Here is a 22,629-nt window from a genome sequence, read left to right as displayed (position 1 = left end):
ATTCTGGGTGTATCTGTAAGGGTGACATTTTAATTGGACAAGGATGACCTTTCTCATCCCTTCTATTCAATAAAGTACTGGGAGTCCTAGCCAGATCATTCAGTCAAGAAAAAGAAATAAAACACATCGAAATTGGAAGGAAGAAGTAAAACTGTCTCTATTTGCAGATAACATGATATTATATATAGAAAACCCTCCCAGTGCCTGTGTAGCTTAGTTGGTTAAGCATCCGACTCTTGACTTCAGCTCAGGTCATGATCTCATGATCTCATGGTTCTTGGGATTGAGTCCCACCTCGGCTGGTTTGGGATTTTCTGTCTCCCCCTCTCTCCCACCCCTGCTCATGCATGCACATGCACTGGGGCTCTCTCTTTCAAAATAAATATATAAACATTTAAAAGAAATAGAAGAAAACCCTGAAGACTTCAGCCCAAAACTGTTAGAACTAATAAACAAATTCAGTAAAGCTACAAGATACAAAATCAATATACAAAAATCAGTTGCATTTCTATACACTAACAACCACCTATTAGAAAGAGAAATTAAAAACAATCCCATTTGGGGCGCCTGGGTGGCTCAGTCGGTTAAGCGTCCGACTTCGGCTCAGGTCACGATCTCACGGTCCGTGAGTTCGAGCCCCGCGTCGGGCTCTGGGCTGATGGCTCAGAGCCTGGAGCCTGCTTCCAATTCTGTGTCTCCCTCTCTCTCTGCCCCTCCCCCGTTCATGCTCTGTCTCTCTCTGTCTCAAAAATAAATAAACATTAAAAAAAAAACAAACAAAAAACAATCCCATTTGTAATTGTAACAAAAATAATAAAATACTAGTAATAAATTTTACCAAGGAGGTGAAAAATCTATACAATGAAAACTATAAGACATTGATGAAAGAAACTGAAGACACAAATTAATGAATACATATTTCATGGTCACAGACTAGAAGAATTAATATTTTTAAAATGTCCATACTCTTTGAAGCAATGTAGATTCAGATTCAAGGTAGTTCCTATCAAAATTCTAATGGTATCTTTAACAGAAGTAGAATAAACAATCCTCAAATTTGTATGGAAACACAAAATAACTCAATCAGCCAAAGAAATTTTGGAAAAGAATAACAAAGCTGGAGGTATCATGCATTCTGATTTCATATTGTTTCACAAAGCTATAGTAATCAACACAATATGGAATTGGTATAGACACATAAATCAATGAATCAGAATACAGAGCATAGAAATAAGCCCATAAATAGTCAACTAGTTTATGACAAAAGAGGCAAGAATATACAATGGATAAAGAATAGTCACTTCAACAAATGGTGTTGGAAAAATTATACAGTTACACACGAAAGAAACTGGATCCCTATCTTAAAGCACACACAAAAATCAACTCTAATTGGATTAAAATTTGAATATAAGAACTGAAACCATCAAATTCCTAGAAGAAAACATAGGGGGTAAGTTTCTTGACATTAGTCTTAGTAATGACTTTTTGGATTTGACACCAAAAGCAAAGGCAACAAATTAAAAAATAAACAAGAGGAACCATCAAGCTAAAAAACTTCTGCTTAGCAAAGGAAACAGTTAACAAAATGAAAAGGCAATGTATGGAATTTTCTTTAAAAAGAAAATAGTTGCAAATCATCTCTCTGATAAGGGGCTAATATCCAAAATATATAAAGAACTCATACAATTCAGTAGGAAAAAACTGATTTAAAAAATTACGGAGAAACTGAATAGAAATTTTTTCCCAAGAAGACATCCAAATGGCCAACAGGTACATGAAATGATATTCAACATCATTCATAGTGAGGGAAATGCGAATCAAAACCACAATGAAATATCATCTCATACCTGTTAGAATAGCTATCACCAAAAAGACAATAATAAGAAATAATAAGCACTGGTGAGGTCGTGGAAAAAAGGGACCCTTGTGCACTGTTGGTGGGAAGGGAAATTGGTACAGCCACTTTGGAAACTAGTATGGAGATTCCTCTACGAAAAATAGTATGGCAATTCCTCAATAAATTATAAATAGAACTACTCATATAAATACTACTATGAACTACTAAATACAATATGCACTACTAGTAATAAAAATAGAACTAGATCCAGTATTTCACTTCTGGGTAAATATCCGAAGAACCTGAAATCACTACCTCAGAAATATATCTGCACCTTCATGTACTGAAGCATTATTTATAATAGACAAGGCATGGAAATGACCTTAGTATCTATCAATGGATGAGTAAAGAAATTGTAACATATATACAATGGAATATTATTTAGCCATAAAAAAGGGAGAACCTACCAATTGTGGCAGCATAGATGGACTTTGAGGGCATTATGCTGAGATAAGCCAAACAGTGACAAATACTTTATGATTTCACTTATAAGTGGAATCCAAAAAACCCAAACCCACAGAGAACATATTGGTGGTTGCCAGAGATGGGGGGTGGTGATGGGGAGTAGGGGAAATGGGTAAAGGTGGTCAAAAGATAAAAATGTCCAGTTGTAAGATAAATATGTTTAGGGGATGTAATGTACAGCATTGTGCCTACAGTTAACAATACCGTATTGTATATTTCAAAGTTGTTAAAAGAGTAAATCTTAACAGTTCTTATCATAAGACAAAAAAATTGTAACTGTTTGAAGTAATTAGTGTTAACAAACTTATTGTGGCAATCATTTGGCTATATATATGTGTGTGTGTATATATATATATATATATATATATATATATATATATAATCATTATGTTGTACATCTTGGACTAATACAATGCCTATATGTCTCAGTAAAACTGAAAAAACACCTTGCCTTAAAAAATTTTGAATTGGTAGATTGGGTGAGTCTCACCCCTGGGAGGGCAATCAGCTGAAGGCCGGAAAAGAACAAAAAAGCTGACCCTCCCTTGAGTAAGAGGGAAATCCTCCTCCCTGACTTCCTTCAATCCGGGACATTAGTATTTTCTAGCCTTCAAACTTAAACTGAAAATCAATTCCTCATGGTTCTTAATGCTGCTGGCCATCATCTCCACTGAGTCTCCAGTTTGCTGACTGTAGCTCCTGGGACTTGTCAACCTCTATAATTGCATGTACCAATTTCTCCCCCATCCCAATTAATTAATTAATGTAGTTAGTTTTAATTTAAATTCCAGTTAGTTAACATACAGTGTAATGTTATTTTCAGGTGCACAAGTTTGTGATTCAACACTTCCATACAAGCCAAGTTCTTATAATTAGGTGTATATGTGTGTGTGTATACATATATATATATATATATATATATATACTATATATACACACATTCATATATACATGTATTCTTTCTGGAGAACCCTAACACAGATACTGACTAGAAACATTTCATTTTATGGTCCTATAATCATATTTTTTAAAAACATGATCTGCTCTAGGGGCACTTGGGTAGCTCAATCAGTTAAGTGTCCGATTTCAGCTCAGGTCATGATCTTGCAGTTTGTGGCTTCAAGCCCCACGTCAGGCTCTGTGCTGACAGCTCAGAGCCTGGAGTCCACTTTGGGTTCTGCATCTCCCTCTCTGCCCCTCCCCTGCTCATGCTCGTTTTCTTTCTCTCTCTCTTTCTAAAATAAATAAATATTTAAAAAAATTATAAAAAACATAATCCGCTCTAAAGTTTTTCCATTCTATGTTTGGATTTAATTTTATATTCCTACTAAAGAAAAAAAATGGATGGAATGTTTTTGTTTATACATATACATATTTTCTTTGTGGAAATTTGAGGTCCTAGTCCATGCTTATTTGTTGATTTTCTCTTAGAAGAGTTGATTTTTATGTCTTATGTTTCTCTTAGTTATATATTTTACTGTTACCTACTTCCCTAGGAGGTAATGATGAGGGATGAAATATCTGAGATACGCTCTTAGCACCCGTTAGTACATGGTACACATAAAACTATTCAATGACATTATTATTTAAAATATTTACAGAGTCAAATTGTAGGGTTAATTTCATTATTAAATATTGGGAATATAATAAGGAAATATTCCACAAAATCAAGACTTCTTTAAATAGATTCTTACAGTGAAGTCTACAATGGAATCACACAAGGAAATTTTGCAAGTCTACAATTCTATGAAGACAAAGCACTTGTGTTAAGCAAATATGGAATAAAATTTTATATCATTGAGAACTGATCATGTAGTTCTTTTCCAGTTCTAGTGTGTGATTTTCTCATTAAAATCAACTTATTGTATGGCCAACTAATCTTTAGCAAAGCAGGAAAGAATATCCAATGGAATAAAGACAGTCTCTCCAGCAAGTGGTGCTGGAAAAACTGGATAGCGACATGCAGAAAAAATGAACCTGGACTACGTTCTTACACCATACGCAAAAATTAACTCAAAATGGATGAAAGACCTAATTTGAAGACAGGAAGCCATCAAAATCCTCTAAGAGAAAGCAGGCAAAAACCTCTTTGATCTTGGCTGCAGCAACTTCTTACTCAACATGTCTCCGGAGGCAAGGGAAACAAAAGCCAAAATGAACTATTGGGACCTCATCAAAATAAAAAGCTTCTGCACAGTGAAGGAAACAATGACCAAAACTAAAAGGCAATTGACAGAATGGGAGAAGATATTTGTAAACGACATATCAGATAAAAGGTTAGTATCCAAAATTTATAAAGAACTTACCAAACTTAACACCCAAAAAACAAATAATCCAGTGAAGAAATAGGCAGAAGACATGAATAGACACTTCTCCAACGAAGACATCCAGATGGCCAAGTGACATATGAAAACATGCTCAACATCACTCATCATCAGGGAAATACAAATCAAAACCACAATGAGATACCACCTCACACCTGTCAGAATGGCTAACATTAACAACTCGGGCAACAACAGACGTGGGTGAGGATGTGGAGAGAGAGGATCTCTTTTGCATTGTTGGTGGGAATGCAAGCTGTTGCAGCCACTCTGGAAAACAGTAGGGAGGTTCCTCAAAACACTAAAAACAGAACTACCCTATGACCCAGCAACTGCACTACTAGGTATTTATCCAAGGGATATAGGTATGCTGTTTTGAAGGGGCACATGCACCCCCATGTTTATAGCAGCACTATCAACAAGAGCCAAAGTATGGAAAGAGCCCAAATGTCCATAGATGGATGAATGGATAAAGATGTGGTATACACACACACACACACACACACACACACACACACACACTGGAGTATTGCTTGGCAATCAAAAAGAATGAAATCTTGCCACTTGCAACTATGTGGATGGAACTAGAGAATATTATGCTAAGTGAAATTAGTCAGAAAGACAAAAGTCATAGGACTTCACTCATACGAGGACTTTAAGATACAGAACAGATGAACACAAGAGAAAAGAAGCAAAAATAATATAAAAACAGGGAGGGGGACAAAACATAAGAGATTCTTAAATATGGAGAACAAACAGGGTTACTGGAGGGGTTGTGGGAGGGGGGCTAGGGTAAATGGGTAAGGGGCATTAAAGAATCTACTCCTGAAATCATTGTTACACTATATGCTAACTTGGATGTAAATGAAAAAAAAATTAAATTAAAAAAATCAATTTATCAAGTAGACGGCGTTATTATTCCATTTCTTTACAGAATCAACAATTACCTTCTAGAGAAGTTTATACTGGGACATTTGATACTTGATTCTTTGCTTTCTTCATAAAAACTGATTATAAAATAGTATAAACTTCCAAAGAGGAATAAAAAGACCCCCCCCCCCCAAGGTGCATCAGTTAGAGCCATTGGATTAATCCTTTCCGTGAAAATAGGCATTTTATACTAATTTTATTTGAGAGCAATTATAATAATGTGTCACTATCTTGTATCTTGAGAATGGAGGCCACGTTTGATTCTTCTGTAGATCTCCAGAATCAAACAGTGTCTGATATATATTTGGAGTACATAAATGGTTGTTCAATTAATACACAAATTAGGTATAGATACTACCTACATTGATCTTATATTTTCCACTATAATATCCATGAATTCTAAGAATATATTGTTTTTTTAAATTTCCATACAAATGTGTAATATCTTGTATGTATGCACTTGCAACAATAAGGGGGGAAAGACGGCAGTTTTGTGTTTGTTTGGTCTGCTTCTCCCCTAGGCTGCAAACCCCCCTGGAACAGACACTTCTGTCTTTGTTACTAATGTATGCTCAAGTCACAAATCAGTGCCTGGGCTATATTAGGTAATCAATAAATATTTGTTGAATGAATGAATAAGAGGCAATTTGAAATCAGTGGTATTCCTTACCACTGTGGCTCATTTTGTAGAACATACCTGAGAGATTAAAAATAAATAAATAAAAGGCTTGCTGAGTGGCAATGAAAGTACAGATGAGGTTGGAGAGGAGGAACACAACCACATGGTTAGTAGTGCTTTCTTTAAGAATACACCCAGGTGAAAAAAAAAAGCACCTAGGTGGGGTGTCTGGGTGGCTCATTTGGCTAAGTGGTGGACGCTTGTTATCAGCTCAGGTCATGATCTCACCATTGGTGAGGATGAGCCCCACATCTGGCTCTTCACTGGCAGTGTGGAGTCTGCTTGGGATTCTCTCTCTGCCCTTCTGTTTGCTCTCTCTCTCTCAAAATTAATAAATCAACATTAAAAAATACTTATGAATGCAACTAAACCTTTTGTTTCCTGTGAGAGAAAAGAGAAACCTGAATTTACCCAGGAGGAAGGGAATTAGCAGGCCAGGTAAAAGGGAGTGAGCAAATCCAGGATGTCAGTGAAGAGATCACTGACATTGTCCATATTGGGATCCAGACAGGGCAGAAGGAATGTGTTTTTAAAACTAAGCTGAAAGTTTGTGAAATGGGAGAGAATAAAGGGAATGAGGAACAAATGCAAAAACAGTGGAAGATCGAGAGGTAGAAAGACTCGCTGAGATTTTGGAGGTGCTGTTCTGCCGGCAGAAAAATCTGAACCTGACCACGAATAGGAGAGAAGTGAAGTCACTGAAACTAGTAAGGTCTAGGAACTGAGTGAGGAGGCTATCAGAAGTGTCAACATCATGGATGTTGAGCCACAGAGGATAGCTGCCATCCAAATAAAGCCTTATGATACTAAATATACCAATGATACCACAAAAGCACCGTATTTAATGCACAATCACATCAGGACAGTATTCATGTAAATTGTTCAAAGAAACCATGCATGTGATTAACTCAAAACCGTTGCCCTTACATTCATGAGTAACATTTTAAAATATTAAAATGCTCAGCGCAGTGTCTCCCTGTTCTCCCTGTGTCACTCAGGCTCCTTAAAACCTCGAACAGCGCTCGAGCTCCACCCCGCCCCGGCCCCGCCCCCTAGCCCCTCCACAGTCCCGGGGCCCTTTCCCTCGGACCACAAAAATCCTTTAACGGATCCTCACCCCTCTCCCAACTCCTGGGTAATGGACGGACCTTCCAGTTCCAGCCCAGAGCTCCAGAGCTGCTAGGCCAGGAGTGATGAAACTATGAAATTAGATTGTGGTGATGGTTGCCTAACACCATGAATATACTATAAACCATGTAGATACTTTCAAAAGGTGAATGTTATAGCATATGAATTGTATCTCAAGAGTTATTTTATGAATGTTTGGAAAAAACAGGTAAAAAATAAAAAATCCTGTGGTTTTTTCTCATGAAATATATTCACATATCACAGCAATATATTAAACTATATTAAATATATATTTAAAAAAGATAGTTTTAAAAATGGCTTCAAGACAGCGTGGAGCTGCTCTGGGCCTCGTGCCTCACGCAGGCACAGATGGCACGTTGAACACGGCGCCCCGCCCACCACCCCTCCCCCGCCTTCGTGACCACGCCCCTTCACGTAACGGATTCGCGTAACGGATTCAAACCCCCACCTCCGGAGTAACGGACTTCATTCCAGCCGCATCTCGGAGACTGCCGCCAGGCCTGCCTGGTCGGCTACTCTGAAAAAGCGCCGGAGACCCGCCGCCACCGCCTTCCGCCTCGCCGCCCTCGTTTCTGAGCCGCCTTCGCCTTCACCTTGGTGCCAGCGCCGCCAGCCATGGCCACCGCGCCGTCCTCTCAAGTGCGCCAGAACTACCACCCCGAATGCGAGGCCGCCATCAACAGCCAGATCAACCTGGAGCTCTACGCCTCCTACGTGTACCTGTCGATGGCCTTCTATTTCGACCGCGCCGACGTGGCCCTGGAGAATTTCTCCAAGTTCTTCCTGCGCCAGTCCCACGAGGAGAGCCAGCATGCCGAGAAGCTGATGCAGCTGCAGAACCAGCGTGGGGGCCGCATCCGCCTCCACGACATCGTGAGGCCTGACCGCGACAACTGGGAGAGCGGCCTCAACGCCATGGAGTGCGCCTTTCACCTGGAGAAGAGCCTGAACCAGAGCCTGCTCGACCTGCACCAGCTGGCCACCGACAAGAACGACGCCCATCTGTGCAGCTTCCTGGAGACCAACTACCTGCACGAGCAAGTCAAGGTCATCAAAGAGCTGGGGGGCTACATCACCAGCCTGCGCAAGATGGGGGCCCCGGAAACCGGCATGGCAGAGTACCTCTTTGACAAGCTCACCCTGGGCAACAGCGACAAGCACTGAGTTGGGACTGCCTTCCCATAGCCACAGGGTGCATGGTGACTTCCCCTGGTCACCATGCCGGGCATGCATTTTGCAGTATTGCGCTTGCAAATCCAGTTTCTTCTTCCAGTTTTGCCATAAATAAATAAAGTTATTTGGTTTCAATACAGTTATTTGGTTCCTAAAGAAATAAAGGTCCTCTGGGTGATTTGTGTGTGGAAATTTCTCACCTTTCCAGGAGTCGCTCCACCCACCCATGCCCCATCCACACACAGGCTCAGGATCTCCCAAGGTGGAGGGAGAAGGTGGGAGGTGGATGGGACCCTGGAAAACACAAAAAGCAATCTTCTCCTTATAAATGCTGAAGGTATATGGGGGTGGGGTGGAGTGGGGTGGGATGGATGGAGCCCTGGTGAATATGGATGGGAGCCTGTGCCATGATAAAAGTATAAAAACATGACCTGACAGTCACAGTTGGGGTTGCCTCTGGAGAAAGCAGAGGGAATGGGATTGGGGAGGGATTAAAATAAAGGGTTGTTAAATTTTACTAGAAAATCTTTAGTTTACTAATATAAGCAAATATTAATGTTTGTTAACATTTAAAAAAAATTTTTTTACACTTATTTTTTGAGAGACATAGAGCACAGGTTGGGGAGGGGCAGAGAGAGGAGACACAGAATCCTAAGCAGGCTCCAGGCTCTGAGCTGTCAGCACAGAGCCTGACACAGGTCTGGAACTCACAAACCGTGAGGTCATGACCTGAGCCAAAATCAGACGCTTAACCAACTTAGCCACCCAGGCACCACTAGTATTTGTTGACAGTAACTGGGGAGCAAGGTGGAGACCCCAGAAGCCAGCATGGCAGAGTATCTCTTCAACAACCTACCCAGGGCAACGGTGATAAACTGAGCCTTAGACTGGCTTTCCCATAGACAGGGGAGTGAGTTCGTAGGTCACCAAACTGGACATGCTTATTGCCCTTACAAAACATCCAAATATATTTTTTCCTTCAATTGTGCCCTTCCATTAAAGTAACATGGTACCCCCCCCCCCCAAAAAAAAAAAATCAAAATTACCTTTTTAGAAGGGCTGAAGAATGCCTGGACAAGACTGAAGCTCAAATTTGTGATATTGAATATGAAGTAGAATAAACCCCCTTGAAAGTTAAGCCAGTGAATCTGGCTGCGTTGAAGAACGTGGGGGAGAGTTGAAGCTGGGAGTCCAGTCAGGAGATATTGCAGCCAGGCCAATGAAAGACATTGGTATCTGAACTGGAGCAGAGGCTCATGAAATGGAGACCAATTCTAGTTGGATTTGGATAAATCAATAGGATCTGCTCATGGATCAAAGGTGAAGAATGAGAAATGAGGAAAATAACATAGATTCTGATATTAGGACTTGAACACCTGGGTAGACAGTAGTGCTATTTATTAATTTGGGGACTTTTGCTGGAGGCATATCTGACATGGAAAGGTGGGAAAGCATATCATGTAAAATTTGAGATGCCCATTTTTTTAAGAATATAATTTATTGTCAAATTGTTTCCATACAACACCCAGTGCTCATCCCCAAAACTGCCCCCCTCAATGCCCATCACCCACTTTCCCCTATCCCCCACCCCCATCTACCCTTAGTTTGTTCTCAGTCCTTAAGAGTCTCTTATGTTTGCCTCCCTCCCTCTCTATAACTTTTTTTCCCTTCCCCTCTCCCATTGGTTTCTGTTAAGTTTCTCAGGATCCACATAAGAGTGAAAACATATGGTGTCTGTCTTTCCCTGTATGGCTTATTTCACTTAGCATAATACCCTCCAGTTCCATCCATGTTGCTACAAAGGGCCAGATTTCATTCTTTCTCATTGCCACGTAGTATTCCATTGTGTATATAAACCACAATTTCTTTATCCATTCATCAGTTGATGGACATTTAGGCTCTTTCCACAATTTGGCTATTGTTGAGAGTGCTGCGATAAACATTGGGGTACAAGTGCCCCTATGCATCAGTACTCCTGTATCCCTTGGGTAAATTCCTAGCAGTGTTATTGCTGGGTCATAGGGTAGGTCTGTTTTTAATTTTTTGAGGAACCTCCACACTGTTTTCCAGAGCGGCTGCACCAATTTGCATTCCCACCAACGGTGCAAGAGGGTTCCCATTTCTCCACATCCTCTCCGGCATCTATAGTCTCCTGATTTGTTCATTTTGGCCACTCTGACTGGCGTGAGGTGATATCTGAATGTGGTTTTGATTTGTATTTCCCTGATGAGGAGCGACGATGAGCATCTTTTCATGTGCCTGTTGGCCATCCGGATGTCTTCTTTAGAGAAGTGTCTATTCATGTTTTCTGCCCATTTCTTCACTGGGTTATTTGTTTTTCAGGTGTGGAGTTTGGTGAGCTCTTGATAGATCTTGGATACTAGCCATTTGTCCGATATGTCATTTGCAAATATCTTTTCCCATTCCGTTGGTTGCCTTTTCGTTTTGTTGGTTGTTTCCTTTGCTGTGCAGAAGTTTTTTATCTTCATAAGGTCCCAGTAGTTCATTTTTGCTTTTAATTCCCTTGCCTTTGGGGGTGTGTCGAGTAAGAAATTGCTACGGCTGAGGTCAGAGAGGTCTTTTCCCGCTTTCTCCTCTAGGGTTTTGATGGTTTCCTGTCTCACATTCAGGTCCTTTATCCATTTTGAGTTTATTTTTGTGAATGGTGTGAGAAAGTGGTCTAGTTTCAACACTCTGCATGTTGCTGTCCAGTTCTCCCAGCACCATTTGTTAAAGAGACTGTCTTTTTTCCATTGGATGTTCTTTCCTGCTTTGTCAAAGATGAGTTGGCCATACATTTGTGGGTCTAGTTCTGGGGCTTCTATTCTATTCCATTGGTCTATGTGTCTGTTTTTGTGCCAATACCATGCTGTCTTGATGATGACAGCTTTGTAGTAGAGACTAAAGTCTGGGATTGTGATGCCTCCTGCTTTGGTCTTCTTCTTCAAAATTATTTTGGCTATTCGGGACCTTTTGTGGTTCCATATGAATTTTAGGATTGCTTGTTCTAGCTTCAGGAAGAATGCTGGTGCAATTTTGATTGGGATTGCATTGAATGTGTAGATAGCTTTGGGTAGTATTGACATTTTGACAATATTTATTCTTCCAATCCATGAGCAGAGAATGTCTTTCCGTTTCTTTATATCTTCTTCAATTTCCTTCATAAGCTTTCTATAGTTTTCAGCATACAGATCTTTTACATCTTTGGTTAGATTTATCCCTAGGTATTTTATGCTTCTTGGTGCAATTGTGAATGGGATCAGTTTCTTTATTAGTCTTTCTGTTGCTTCATTATTAGTGTATAAGAATGCAACTGATTTCTGTACATTGATTTTGTATCCTGCAACTTTGCTAAATTCATATATCAGTTCTAGCAGATTTTTGGTGGAGTCTATCGGATTTTCCATGTATAATATCAGGTCATCTGCAAAAAAGTGAAAGCTTGACTTCATCTTTGCCAATCTTGATGCCTTTGATTTCCTTTTGTTGTCTGATTGCTGATGCTAGAACTTCCAACAGTATGTTAAACAACAGCATTGAGAGTGGACATCCCTGTCGTGTTCCTGATCTCAGGGAAAAAGCTCTCAGTTTTTCCCCATTGAGGATGATGTTAGCTGTGGGCTTTTCATAAATGGCTTTTATGATGTTTAAGTATGTTCCTTCTATCCCGACTTTCCCAAGGGTTTTTATTGAGAAAAAAAAAAAGAGGTTAGAGTGGGAGAGAGCCAAAGCCTAAGAGACTCTTAAAAATTGAGAACTGAGGGTTGATGGGGGGTGGGAGATGGGTATTGAGGAGGGCACCTTTTGGGATGACCACTGGGTGTTTTATGGAAACCAATTTGACAATAAATTTCATATATTGAAAAACAAAAGAAGAGATTATATAGGGGCGCCTGGGTGGCGCAGTCGGTTAAGCGTCCGACTTCAGCCAGGTCACGATCTCGCGGTCCGTGAGTTCGAGCCCCGCGTCAGGCTCTGGGCTGATGGCTCGGAGCCTGGAGCCTGTTTCCGATTCTGTGTCTCCCTCTCTCTCTGCCCCTCCCCCGTTCATGCTCTGTCTCTCTCTGTCCCAAAAATAAATAAAAAATGTTGAAAAAAAAAAAAAAAAAAAAAAAAAAAAAAAAAAAAGAAGAGATTATATAGAACGTAGAATAGCAGTTAGCTACAAAACAATGCAAATACGAGTTTATAGAACAAGTTTTTATATTAATACCTATAAAAATACCTAGCATAAAAAAGGTGATCAGTAAAAATACACAAATGAATAAATGAGAGCTAATCACTGATACTAAGTAAGAACTTCTTGTCTAGGAGTGCCTGGCTGGCTCAGTCGGAGGAGCATGTGACTTTTGATCTCAGGGTTGTGAGTTTGAGCCCCATGGTGGGTGTAGAGATTACTACAAAAAATAAATTAAAAAAAAAAAAAAGAACTTATTGCCTACTACTAGCTGTGTAACTATTCTGTAACATTTTTAAACGATGACAGGAGTTCAAAGTCAAAACAAATAGTTTTCATAGACTATAACACTGGAACTTTCACTTGTTGATTCTGCATGTGTTATGAATAATACTGTGATGGGGCGCCTGGGTGGCGCAGTCGGTTAAGCGTCCGACTTCAGCCAGGTCACGATCTCGCGGTCCGTGAGTTCGAGCCCCGCGTCAGGCTCTGGGCTGATGGCTCGGAGCCTGGAGCCTGTTTCCGATTCTGTGTCTCCCTCTCTCTCTGCCCCTCCCCCGTTCATGCTCTGTCTCTCTCTGTCCCAAAAATAAATAAAAAACGTTGAAAAAAAATTTAAAAATAATACTGTGATGGTTGCTTCCACATGTCAACTTTACTGGGCCATAGAGTACCTAAATATTTGGTCAAACATTCTGGGTGTATCTGTAAGGGTGACATTTTAATTGGACAAGGATGACCTTTCTCATCCCTTCTATTCAATAAAGTACTGGGAGTCCTAGCCAGATCATTCAGTCAAGAAAAAGAAATAAAACACATCGAAATTGGAAGGAAGAAGTAAAACTGTCTCTATTTGCAGATAACATGATATTATATATAGAAAACCCTCCCAGTGCCTGTGTAGCTTAGTTGGTTAAGCATCCGACTCTTGACTTCAGCTCAGGTCATGATCTCATGATCTCATGGTTCTTGGGATTGAGTCCCACCTCGGCTGGTTTGGGATTTTCTGTCTCCCCCTCTCTCCCACCCCTGCTCATGCATGCACATGCACTGGGGCTCTCTCTTTCAAAATAAATATATAAACATTTAAAAGAAATAGAAGAAAACCCTGAAGACTTCAGCCCAAAACTGTTAGAACTAATAAACAAATTCAGTAAAGCTACAAGATACAAAATCAATATACAAAAATCAGTTGCATTTCTATACACTAACAACCACCTATTAGAAAGAGAAATTAAAAACAATCCCATTTGGGGCGCCTGGGTGGCTCAGTCGGTTAAGCGTCCGACTTCGGCTCAGGTCACGATCTCACGGTCCGTGAGTTCGAGCCCCGCGTCGGGCTCTGGGCTGATGGCTCAGAGCCTGGAGCCTGCTTCCAATTCTGTGTCTCCCTCTCTCTCTGCCCCTCCCCCGTTCATGCTCTGTCTCTCTCTGTCTCAAAAATAAATAAACATTAAAAAAAAAACAAACAAAAAACAATCCCATTTGTAATTGTAACAAAAATAATAAAATACTAGTAATAAATTTTACCAAGGAGGTGAAAAATCTATACAATGAAAACTATAAGACATTGATGAAAGAAACTGAAGACACAAATTAATGAATACATATTTCATGGTCACAGACTAGAAGAATTAATATTTTTAAAATGTCCATACTCTTTGAAGCAATGTAGATTCAGATTCAAGGTAGTTCCTATCAAAATTCTAATGGTATCTTTAACAGAAGTAGAATAAACAATCCTCAAATTTGTATGGAAACACAAAATAACTCAATCAGCCAAAGAAATTTTGGAAAAGAATAACAAAGCTGGAGGTATCATGCATTCTGATTTCATATTGTTTCACAAAGCTATAGTAATCAACACAATATGGAATTGGTATAGACACATAAATCAATGAATCAGAATACAGAGCATAGAAATAAGCCCATAAATAGTCAACTAGTTTATGACAAAAGAGGCAAGAATATACAATGGATAAAGAATAGTCACTTCAACAAATGGTGTTGGAAAAATTATACAGTTACACACGAAAGAAACTGGATCCCTATCTTAAAGCACACACAAAAATCAACTCTAATTGGATTAAAATTTGAATATAAGAACTGAAACCATCAAATTCCTAGAAGAAAACATAGGGGGTAAGTTTCTTGACATTAGTCTTAGTAATGACTTTTTGGATTTGACACCAAAAGCAAAGGCAACAAATTAAAAAATAAACAAGAGGAACCATCAAGCTAAAAAACTTCTGCTTAGCAAAGGAAACAGTTAACAAAATGAAAAGGCAATGTATGGAATTTTCTTTAAAAAGAAAATAGTTGCAAATCATCTCTCTGATAAGGGGCTAATATCCAAAATATATAAAGAACTCATACAATTCAGTAGGAAAAAACTGATTTAAAAAATTACGGAGAAACTGAATAGAAATTTTTTCCCAAGAAGACATCCAAATGGCCAACAGGTACATGAAATGATATTCAACATCATTCATAGTGAGGGAAATGCGAATCAAAACCACAATGAAATATCATCTCATACCTGTTAGAATAGCTATCACCAAAAAGACAATAATAAGAAATAATAAGCACTGGTGAGGTCGTGGAAAAAAGGGACCCTTGTGCACTGTTGGTGGGAAGGGAAATTGGTACAGCCACTTTGGAAACTAGTATGGAGATTCCTCTACGAAAAATAGTATGGCAATTCCTCAATAAATTATAAATAGAACTACTCATATAAATACTACTATGAACTACTAAATACAATATGCACTACTAGTAATAAAAATAGAACTAGATCCAGTATTTCACTTCTGGGTAAATATCCGAAGAACCTGAAATCACTACCTCAGAAATATATCTGCACCTTCATGTACTGAAGCATTATTTATAATAGACAAGGCATGGAAATGACCTTAGTATCTATCAATGGATGAGTAAAGAAATTGTAACATATATACAATGGAATATTATTTAGCCATAAAAAAGGGAGAACCTACCAATTGTGGCAGCATAGATGGACTTTGAGGGCATTATGCTGAGATAAGCCAAACAGTGACAAATACTTTATGATTTCACTTATAAGTGGAATCCAAAAAACCCAAACCCACAGAGAACATATTGGTGGTTGCCAGAGATGGGGGGTGGTGATGGGGAGTAGGGGAAATGGGTAAAGGTGGTCAAAAGATAAAAATGTCCAGTTGTAAGATAAATATGTTTAGGGGATGTAATGTACAGCATTGTGCCTACAGTTAACAATACCGTATTGTATATTTCAAAGTTGTTAAAAGAGTAAATCTTAACAGTTCTTATCATAAGACAAAAAAATTGTAACTGTTTGAAGTAATTAGTGTTAACAAACTTATTGTGGCAATCATTTGGCTATATATATGTGTGTGTGTATATATATATATATATATATATATAATCATTATGTTGTACATCTTGGACTAATACAATGCCTATATGTCTCAGTAAAACTGAAAAAACACCTTGCCTTAAAAAATTTTGAATTGGTAGATTGGGTGAGTCTCACCCCTGGGAGGGCAATCAGCTGAAGGCCGGAAAAGAACAAAAAAGCTGACCCTCCCTTGAGTAAGAGGGAAATCCTCCTCCCTGACTTCCTTCAATCCGGGACATTAGTATTTTCTAGCCTTCAAACTTAAACTGAAAATCAATTCCTCATGGTTCTTAATGCTGCTGGCCATCATCTCCACTGAGTCTCCAGTTTGCTGACTGTAGCTCCTGGGACTTGTCAACCTCTATAATTGCATGTACCAATTTCTCCCCCATCCCAATTAATTAATTAATGTAGTTAGTTTTAATTTAAATTCCAGTTAGTTAACATACAGTGTAATGTTATTTTCAGGTGCACAAGTTTGTGATTCAACACTTCCATACAAGCCAAGTTCTTATAATTAGGTGTATATGTGTGTGTGTATACATATATATATATATATATATATATATATATACTATATATACACACATTCATATATACATGTATTCTTTCTGGAGAACCCTAACACAGATACTGACTAGAAACATTTCATTTTATGGTCCTATAATCATATTTTTTAAAAACATGATCTGCTCTAGGGGCACTTGGGTAGCTCAATCAGTTAAGTGTCCGATTTCAGCTCAGGTCATGATCTTGCAGTTTGTGGCTTCAAGCCCCACGTCAGGCTCTGTGCTGACAGCTCAGAGCCTGGAGTCCACTTTGGGTTCTGCATCTCCCTCTCTGCCCCTCCCCTGCTCATGCTCGTTTTCTTTCTCTCTCTCTTTCTAAAATAAATAAATATTTAAAAAAATTATAAAAAACATAATCCGCTCTAAAGTTTTTCCATTCTATGTTTGGATTTAATTTTATATTCCTACTAAAGAAAAAAAATGGATGGAATGTTTTTGTTTATACATATACATATTTTCTTTGTGGAAATTTGAGGTCCTAGTCCATGCTTATTTGTTGATTTTCTCTTAGAAGAGTTGATTTTTATGTCTTATGTTTCTCTTAGTTATATATTTTACTGTTACCTACTTCCCTAGGAGGTAATGATGAGGGATGAAATATCTGAGATACGCTCTTAGCACCCGTTAGTACATGGTACACATAAAACTATTCAATGACATTATTATTTAAAATATTTACAGAGTCAAATTGTAGGGTTAATTTCATTATTAAATATTGGGAATATAATAAGGAAATATTCCACAAAATCAAGACTTCTTTAAATAGATTCTTACAGTGAAGTCTACAATGGAATCACACAAGGAAATTTTGCAAGTCTACAATTCTATGAAGACAAAGCACTTGTGTTAAGCAAATATGGAATAAAATTTTATATCATTGAGAACTGATCATGTAGTTCTTTTCCAGTTCTAGTGTGTGATTTTCTCATTAAAATCAACTTATTGTATGGCCAACTAATCTTTAGCAAAGCAGGAAAGAATATCCAATGGAATAAAGACAGTCTCTCCAGCAAGTGGTGCTGGAAAAACTGGATAGCGACATGCAGAAAAAATGAACCTGGACTACGTTCTTACACCATACGCAAAAATTAACTCAAAATGGATGAAAGACCTAATTTGAAGACAGGAAGCCATCAAAATCCTCTAAGAGAAAGCAGGCAAAAACCTCTTTGATCTTGGCTGCAGCAACTTCTTACTCAACATGTCTCCGGAGGCAAGGGAAACAAAAGCCAAAATGAACTATTGGGACCTCATCAAAATAAAAAGCTTCTGCACAGTGAAGGAAACAATGACCAAAACTAAAAGGCAATTGACAGAATGGGAGAAGATATTTGTAAACGACATATCAGATAAAAGGTTAGTATCCAAAATTTATAAAGAACTTACCAAACTTAACACCCAAAAAACAAATAATCCAGTGAAGAAATAGGCAGAAGACATGAATAGACACTTCTCCAACGAAGACATCCAGATGGCCAAGTGACATATGAAAACATGCTCAACATCACTCATCATCAGGGAAATACAAATCAAAACCACAATGAGATACCACCTCACACCTGTCAGAATGGCTAACATTAACAACTCGGGCAACAACAGACGTGGGTGAGGATGTGGAGAGAGAGGATCTCTTTTGCATTGTTGGTGGGAATGCAAGCTGTTGCAGCCACTCTGGAAAACAGTAGGGAGGTTCCTCAAAACACTAAAAACAGAACTACCCTATGACCCAGCAACTGCACTACTAGGTATTTATCCAAGGGATATAGGTATGCTGTTTTGAAGGGGCACATGCACCCCCATGTTTATAGCAGCACTATCAACAAGAGCCAAAGTATGGAAAGAGCCCAAATGTCCATAGATGGATGAATGGATAAAGATGTGGTATACACACACACACACACACACACACACACACACACACTGGAGTATTGCTTGGCAATCAAAAAGAATGAAATCTTGCCACTTGCAACTATGTGGATGGAACTAGAGAATATTATGCTAAGTGAAATTAGTCAGAAAGACAAAAGTCATAGGACTTCACTCATACGAGGACTTTAAGATACAGAACAGATGAACACAAGAGAAAAGAAGCAAAAATAATATAAAAACAGGGAGGGGGACAAAACATAAGAGATTCTTAAATATGGAGAACAAACAGGGTTACTGGAGGGGTTGTGGGAGGGGGGCTAGGGTAAATGGGTAAGGGGCATTAAAGAATCTACTCCTGAAATCATTGTTACACTATATGCTAACTTGGATGTAAATGAAAAAAAAATTAAATTAAAAAAATCAATTTATCAAGTAGACGGCGTTATTATTCCATTTCTTTACAGAATCAACAATTACCTTCTAGAGAAGTTTATACTGGGACATTTGATACTTGATTCTTTGCTTTCTTCATAAAAACTGATTATAAAATAGTATAAACTTCCAAAGAGGAATAAAAAGACCCCCCCCCCCAAGGTGCATCAGTTAGAGCCATTGGATTAATCCTTTCCGTGAAAATAGGCATTTTATACTAATTTTATTTGAGAGCAATTATAATAATGTGTCACTATCTTGTATCTTGAGAATGGAGGCCACGTTTGATTCTTCTGTAGATCTCCAGAATCAAACAGTGTCTGATATATATTTGGAGTACATAAATGGTTGTTCAATTAATACACAAATTAGGTATAGATACTACCTACATTGATCTTATATTTTCCACTATAATATCCATGAATTCTAAGAATATATTGTTTTTTTAAATTTCCATACAAATGTGTAATATCTTGTATGTATGCACTTGCAACAATAAGGGGGGAAAGACGGCAGTTTTGTGTTTGTTTGGTCTGCTTCTCCCCTAGGCTGCAAACCCCCCTGGAACAGACACTTCTGTCTTTGTTACTAATGTATGCTCAAGTCACAAATCAGTGCCTGGGCTATATTAGGTAATCAATAAATATTTGTTGAATGAATGAATAAGAGGCAATTTGAAATCAGTGGTATTCCTTACCACTGTGGCTCATTTTGTAGAACATACCTGAGAGATTAAAAATAAATAAATAAAAGGCTTGCTGAGTGGCAATGAAAGTACAGATGAGGTTGGAGAGGAGGAACACAACCACATGGTTAGTAGTGCTTTCTTTAAGAATACACCCAGGTGAAAAAAAAAAGCACCTAGGTGGGGTGTCTGGGTGGCTCATTTGGCTAAGTGGTGGACGCTTGTTATCAGCTCAGGTCATGATCTCACCATTGGTGAGGATGAGCCCCACATCTGGCTCTTCACTGGCAGTGTGGAGTCTGCTTGGGATTCTCTCTCTGCCCTTCTGTTTGCTCTCTCTCTCTCAAAATTAATAAATCAACATTAAAAAATACTTATGAATGCAACTAAACCTTTTGTTTCCTGTGAGAGAAAAGAGAAACCTGAATTTACCCAGGAGGAAGGGAATTAGCAGGCCAGGTAAAAGGGAGTGAGCAAATCCAGGATGTCAGTGAAGAGATCACTGACATTGTCCATATTGGGATCCAGACAGGGCAGAAGGAATGTGTTTTTAAAACTAAGCTGAAAGTTTGTGAAATGGGAGAGAATAAAGGGAATGAGGAACAAATGCAAAAACAGTGGAAGATCGAGAGGTAGAAAGACTCGCTGAGATTTTGGAGGTGCTGTTCTGCCGGCAGAAAAATCTGAACCTGACCACGAATAGGAGAGAAGTGAAGTCACTGAAACTAGTAAGGTCTAGGAACTGAGTGAGGAGGCTATCAGAAGTGTCAACATCATGGATGTTGAGCCACAGAGGATAGCTGCCATCCAAATAAAGCCTTATGATACTAAATATACCAATGATACCACAAAAGCACCGTATTTAATGCACAATCACATCAGGACAGTATTCATGTAAATTGTTCAAAGAAACCATGCATGTGATTAACTCAAAACCGTTGCCCTTACATTCATGAGTAACATTTTAAAATATTAAAATGCTCAGCGCAGTGTCTCCCTGTTCTCCCTGTGTCACCCAGGCTCCTTAAAACCTCGAACAGCGCTCGAGCTCCACCCCGCCCCGGCCCCGCCCCCTAGCCCCTCCACAGTCCCGGGGCCCTTTCCCTCGGACCACAAAAATCCTTTAACGGATCCTCACCCCTCTCCCAACTCCTGGGTAATGGACGGACCTTCCAGTTCCAGCCCAGAGCTCCAGAGCTGCTAGGCCAGGAGTGATGAAACTATGAAATTAGATTGTGGTGATGGTTGCCTAACACCATGAATATACTATAAACCATGTAGATACTTTCAAAAGGTGAATGTTATAGCATATGAATTGTATCTCAAGAGTTATTTTATGAATGTTTGGAAAAAACAGGTAAAAAATAAAAAATCCTGTGGTTTTTTCTCATGAAATATATTCACATATCACAGCAATATATTAAACTATATTAAATATATATTTAAAAAAGATAGTTTTAAAAATGGCTTCAAGACAGCGTGGAGCTGCTCTGGGCCTCGTGCCTCACGCAGGCACAGATGGCACGTTGAACACGGCGCCCCGCCCACCACCCCTCCCCCGCCTTCGTGACCACGCCCCTTCACGTAACGGATTCGCGTAACGGATTCAAACCCCCACCTCCGGAGTAACGGACTTCATTCCAGCCGCATCTCGGAGACTGCCGCCAGGCCTGCCTGGTCGGCTACTCTGAAAAAGCGCCGGAGACCCGCCGCCACCGCCTTCCGCCTCGCCGCCCTCGTTTCTGAGCCGCCTTCGCCTTCACCTTGGTGCCAGCGCCGCCAGCCATGGCCACCGCGCCGTCCTCTCAAGTGCGCCAGAACTACCACCCCGAATGCGAGGCCGCCATCAACAGCCAGATCAACCTGGAGCTCTACGCCTCCTACGTGTACCTGTCGATGGCCTTCTATTTCGACCGCGCCGACGTGGCCCTGGAGAATTTCTCCAAGTTCTTCCTGCGCCAGTCCCACGAGGAGAGCCAGCATGCCGAGAAGCTGATGCAGCTGCAGAACCAGCGTGGGGGCCGCATCCGCCTCCACGACATCGTGAGGCCTGACCGCGACAACTGGGAGAGCGGCCTCAACGCCATGGAGTGCGCCTTTCACCTGGAGAAGAGCCTGAACCAGAGCCTGCTCGACCTGCACCAGCTGGCCACCGACAAGAACGACGCCCATCTGTGCAGCTTCCTGGAGACCAACTACCTGCACGAGCAAGTCAAGGTCATCAAAGAGCTGGGGGGCTACATCACCAGCCTGCGCAAGATGGGGGCCCCGGAAACCGGCATGGCAGAGTACCTCTTTGACAAGCTCACCCTGGGCAACAGCGACAAGCACTGAGTTGGGACTGCCTTCCCATAGCCACAGGGTGCATGGTGACTTCCCCTGGTCACCATGCCGGGCATGCATTTTGCAGTATTGCGCTTGCAAATCCAGTTTCTTCTTCCAGTTTTGCCATAAATAAATAAAGTTATTTGGTTTCAATACAGTTATTTGGTTCCTAAAGAAATAAAGGTCCTCTGGGTGATTTGTGTGTGGAAATTTCTCACCTTTCCAGGAGTCGCTCCACCCACCCATGCCCCATCCACACACAGGCTCAGGATCTCCCAAGGTGGAGAGAGAAGGTGGGAGGTGGATGGGACCCTGGAAAACACAAAAAGCAATCTTCTCCTTATAAATGCTGAAGGTATATGGGGGTGGGGTGGAGTGGGGTGGGATGGATGGAGCCCTGGTGAATATGGATGGGAGCCTGTGCCATGATAAAAGTATAAAAACATGACCTGACAGTCACAGTTGGGGTTGCCTCTGGAGAAAGCAGAGGGAATGGGATTGGGGAGGGATTAAAATAAAGGGTTGTTAAATTTTACTAGAAAATCTTTAGTTTACTAATAT

General features: G+C 39.9%; 3 protein-coding genes across 3 annotated transcripts in view; 2 read left to right on the top strand and 1 right to left on the bottom strand.

Moving 5' to 3' along the window:
- PRRG1 (proline rich and Gla domain 1) overlaps nt 1–22,629 on the bottom strand; it is a 496,749-nt gene that overhangs the window by 250,581 nt on the left and 223,539 nt on the right. The window lies entirely within an intron of this gene.
- LOC131503057 (ferritin heavy chain-like) lies at nt 7,879–8,785 on the top strand. Its single transcript, XM_058714399.1, has one exon. The coding sequence runs from the start codon at nt 8,057–8,059 to the stop codon at nt 8,603–8,605; it is 549 nt and encodes a 182-aa protein (XP_058570382.1). The 5' UTR covers nt 7,879–8,056; the 3' UTR covers nt 8,606–8,785.
- Nucleotides 21,351–22,244, top strand: LOC131503055 (ferritin heavy chain-like). The gene has a single exon (XM_058714396.1). It carries the CDS (start codon nt 21,529–21,531, stop codon nt 22,075–22,077), a length of 549 nt encoding a protein of 182 aa, XP_058570379.1. The 5' UTR covers nt 21,351–21,528; the 3' UTR covers nt 22,078–22,244.

The sequence above is a fragment of the Neofelis nebulosa genome, chromosome X (genome assembly GCF_028018385.1).
Source record: "Neofelis nebulosa isolate mNeoNeb1 chromosome X, mNeoNeb1.pri, whole genome shotgun sequence".
Lineage (NCBI taxonomy): Eukaryota > Metazoa > Chordata > Mammalia > Carnivora > Felidae > Neofelis > Neofelis nebulosa.
Note: the sequence above shows the minus strand (reverse complement) of the source record. Positions and strands in the feature narration are given on the sequence as shown.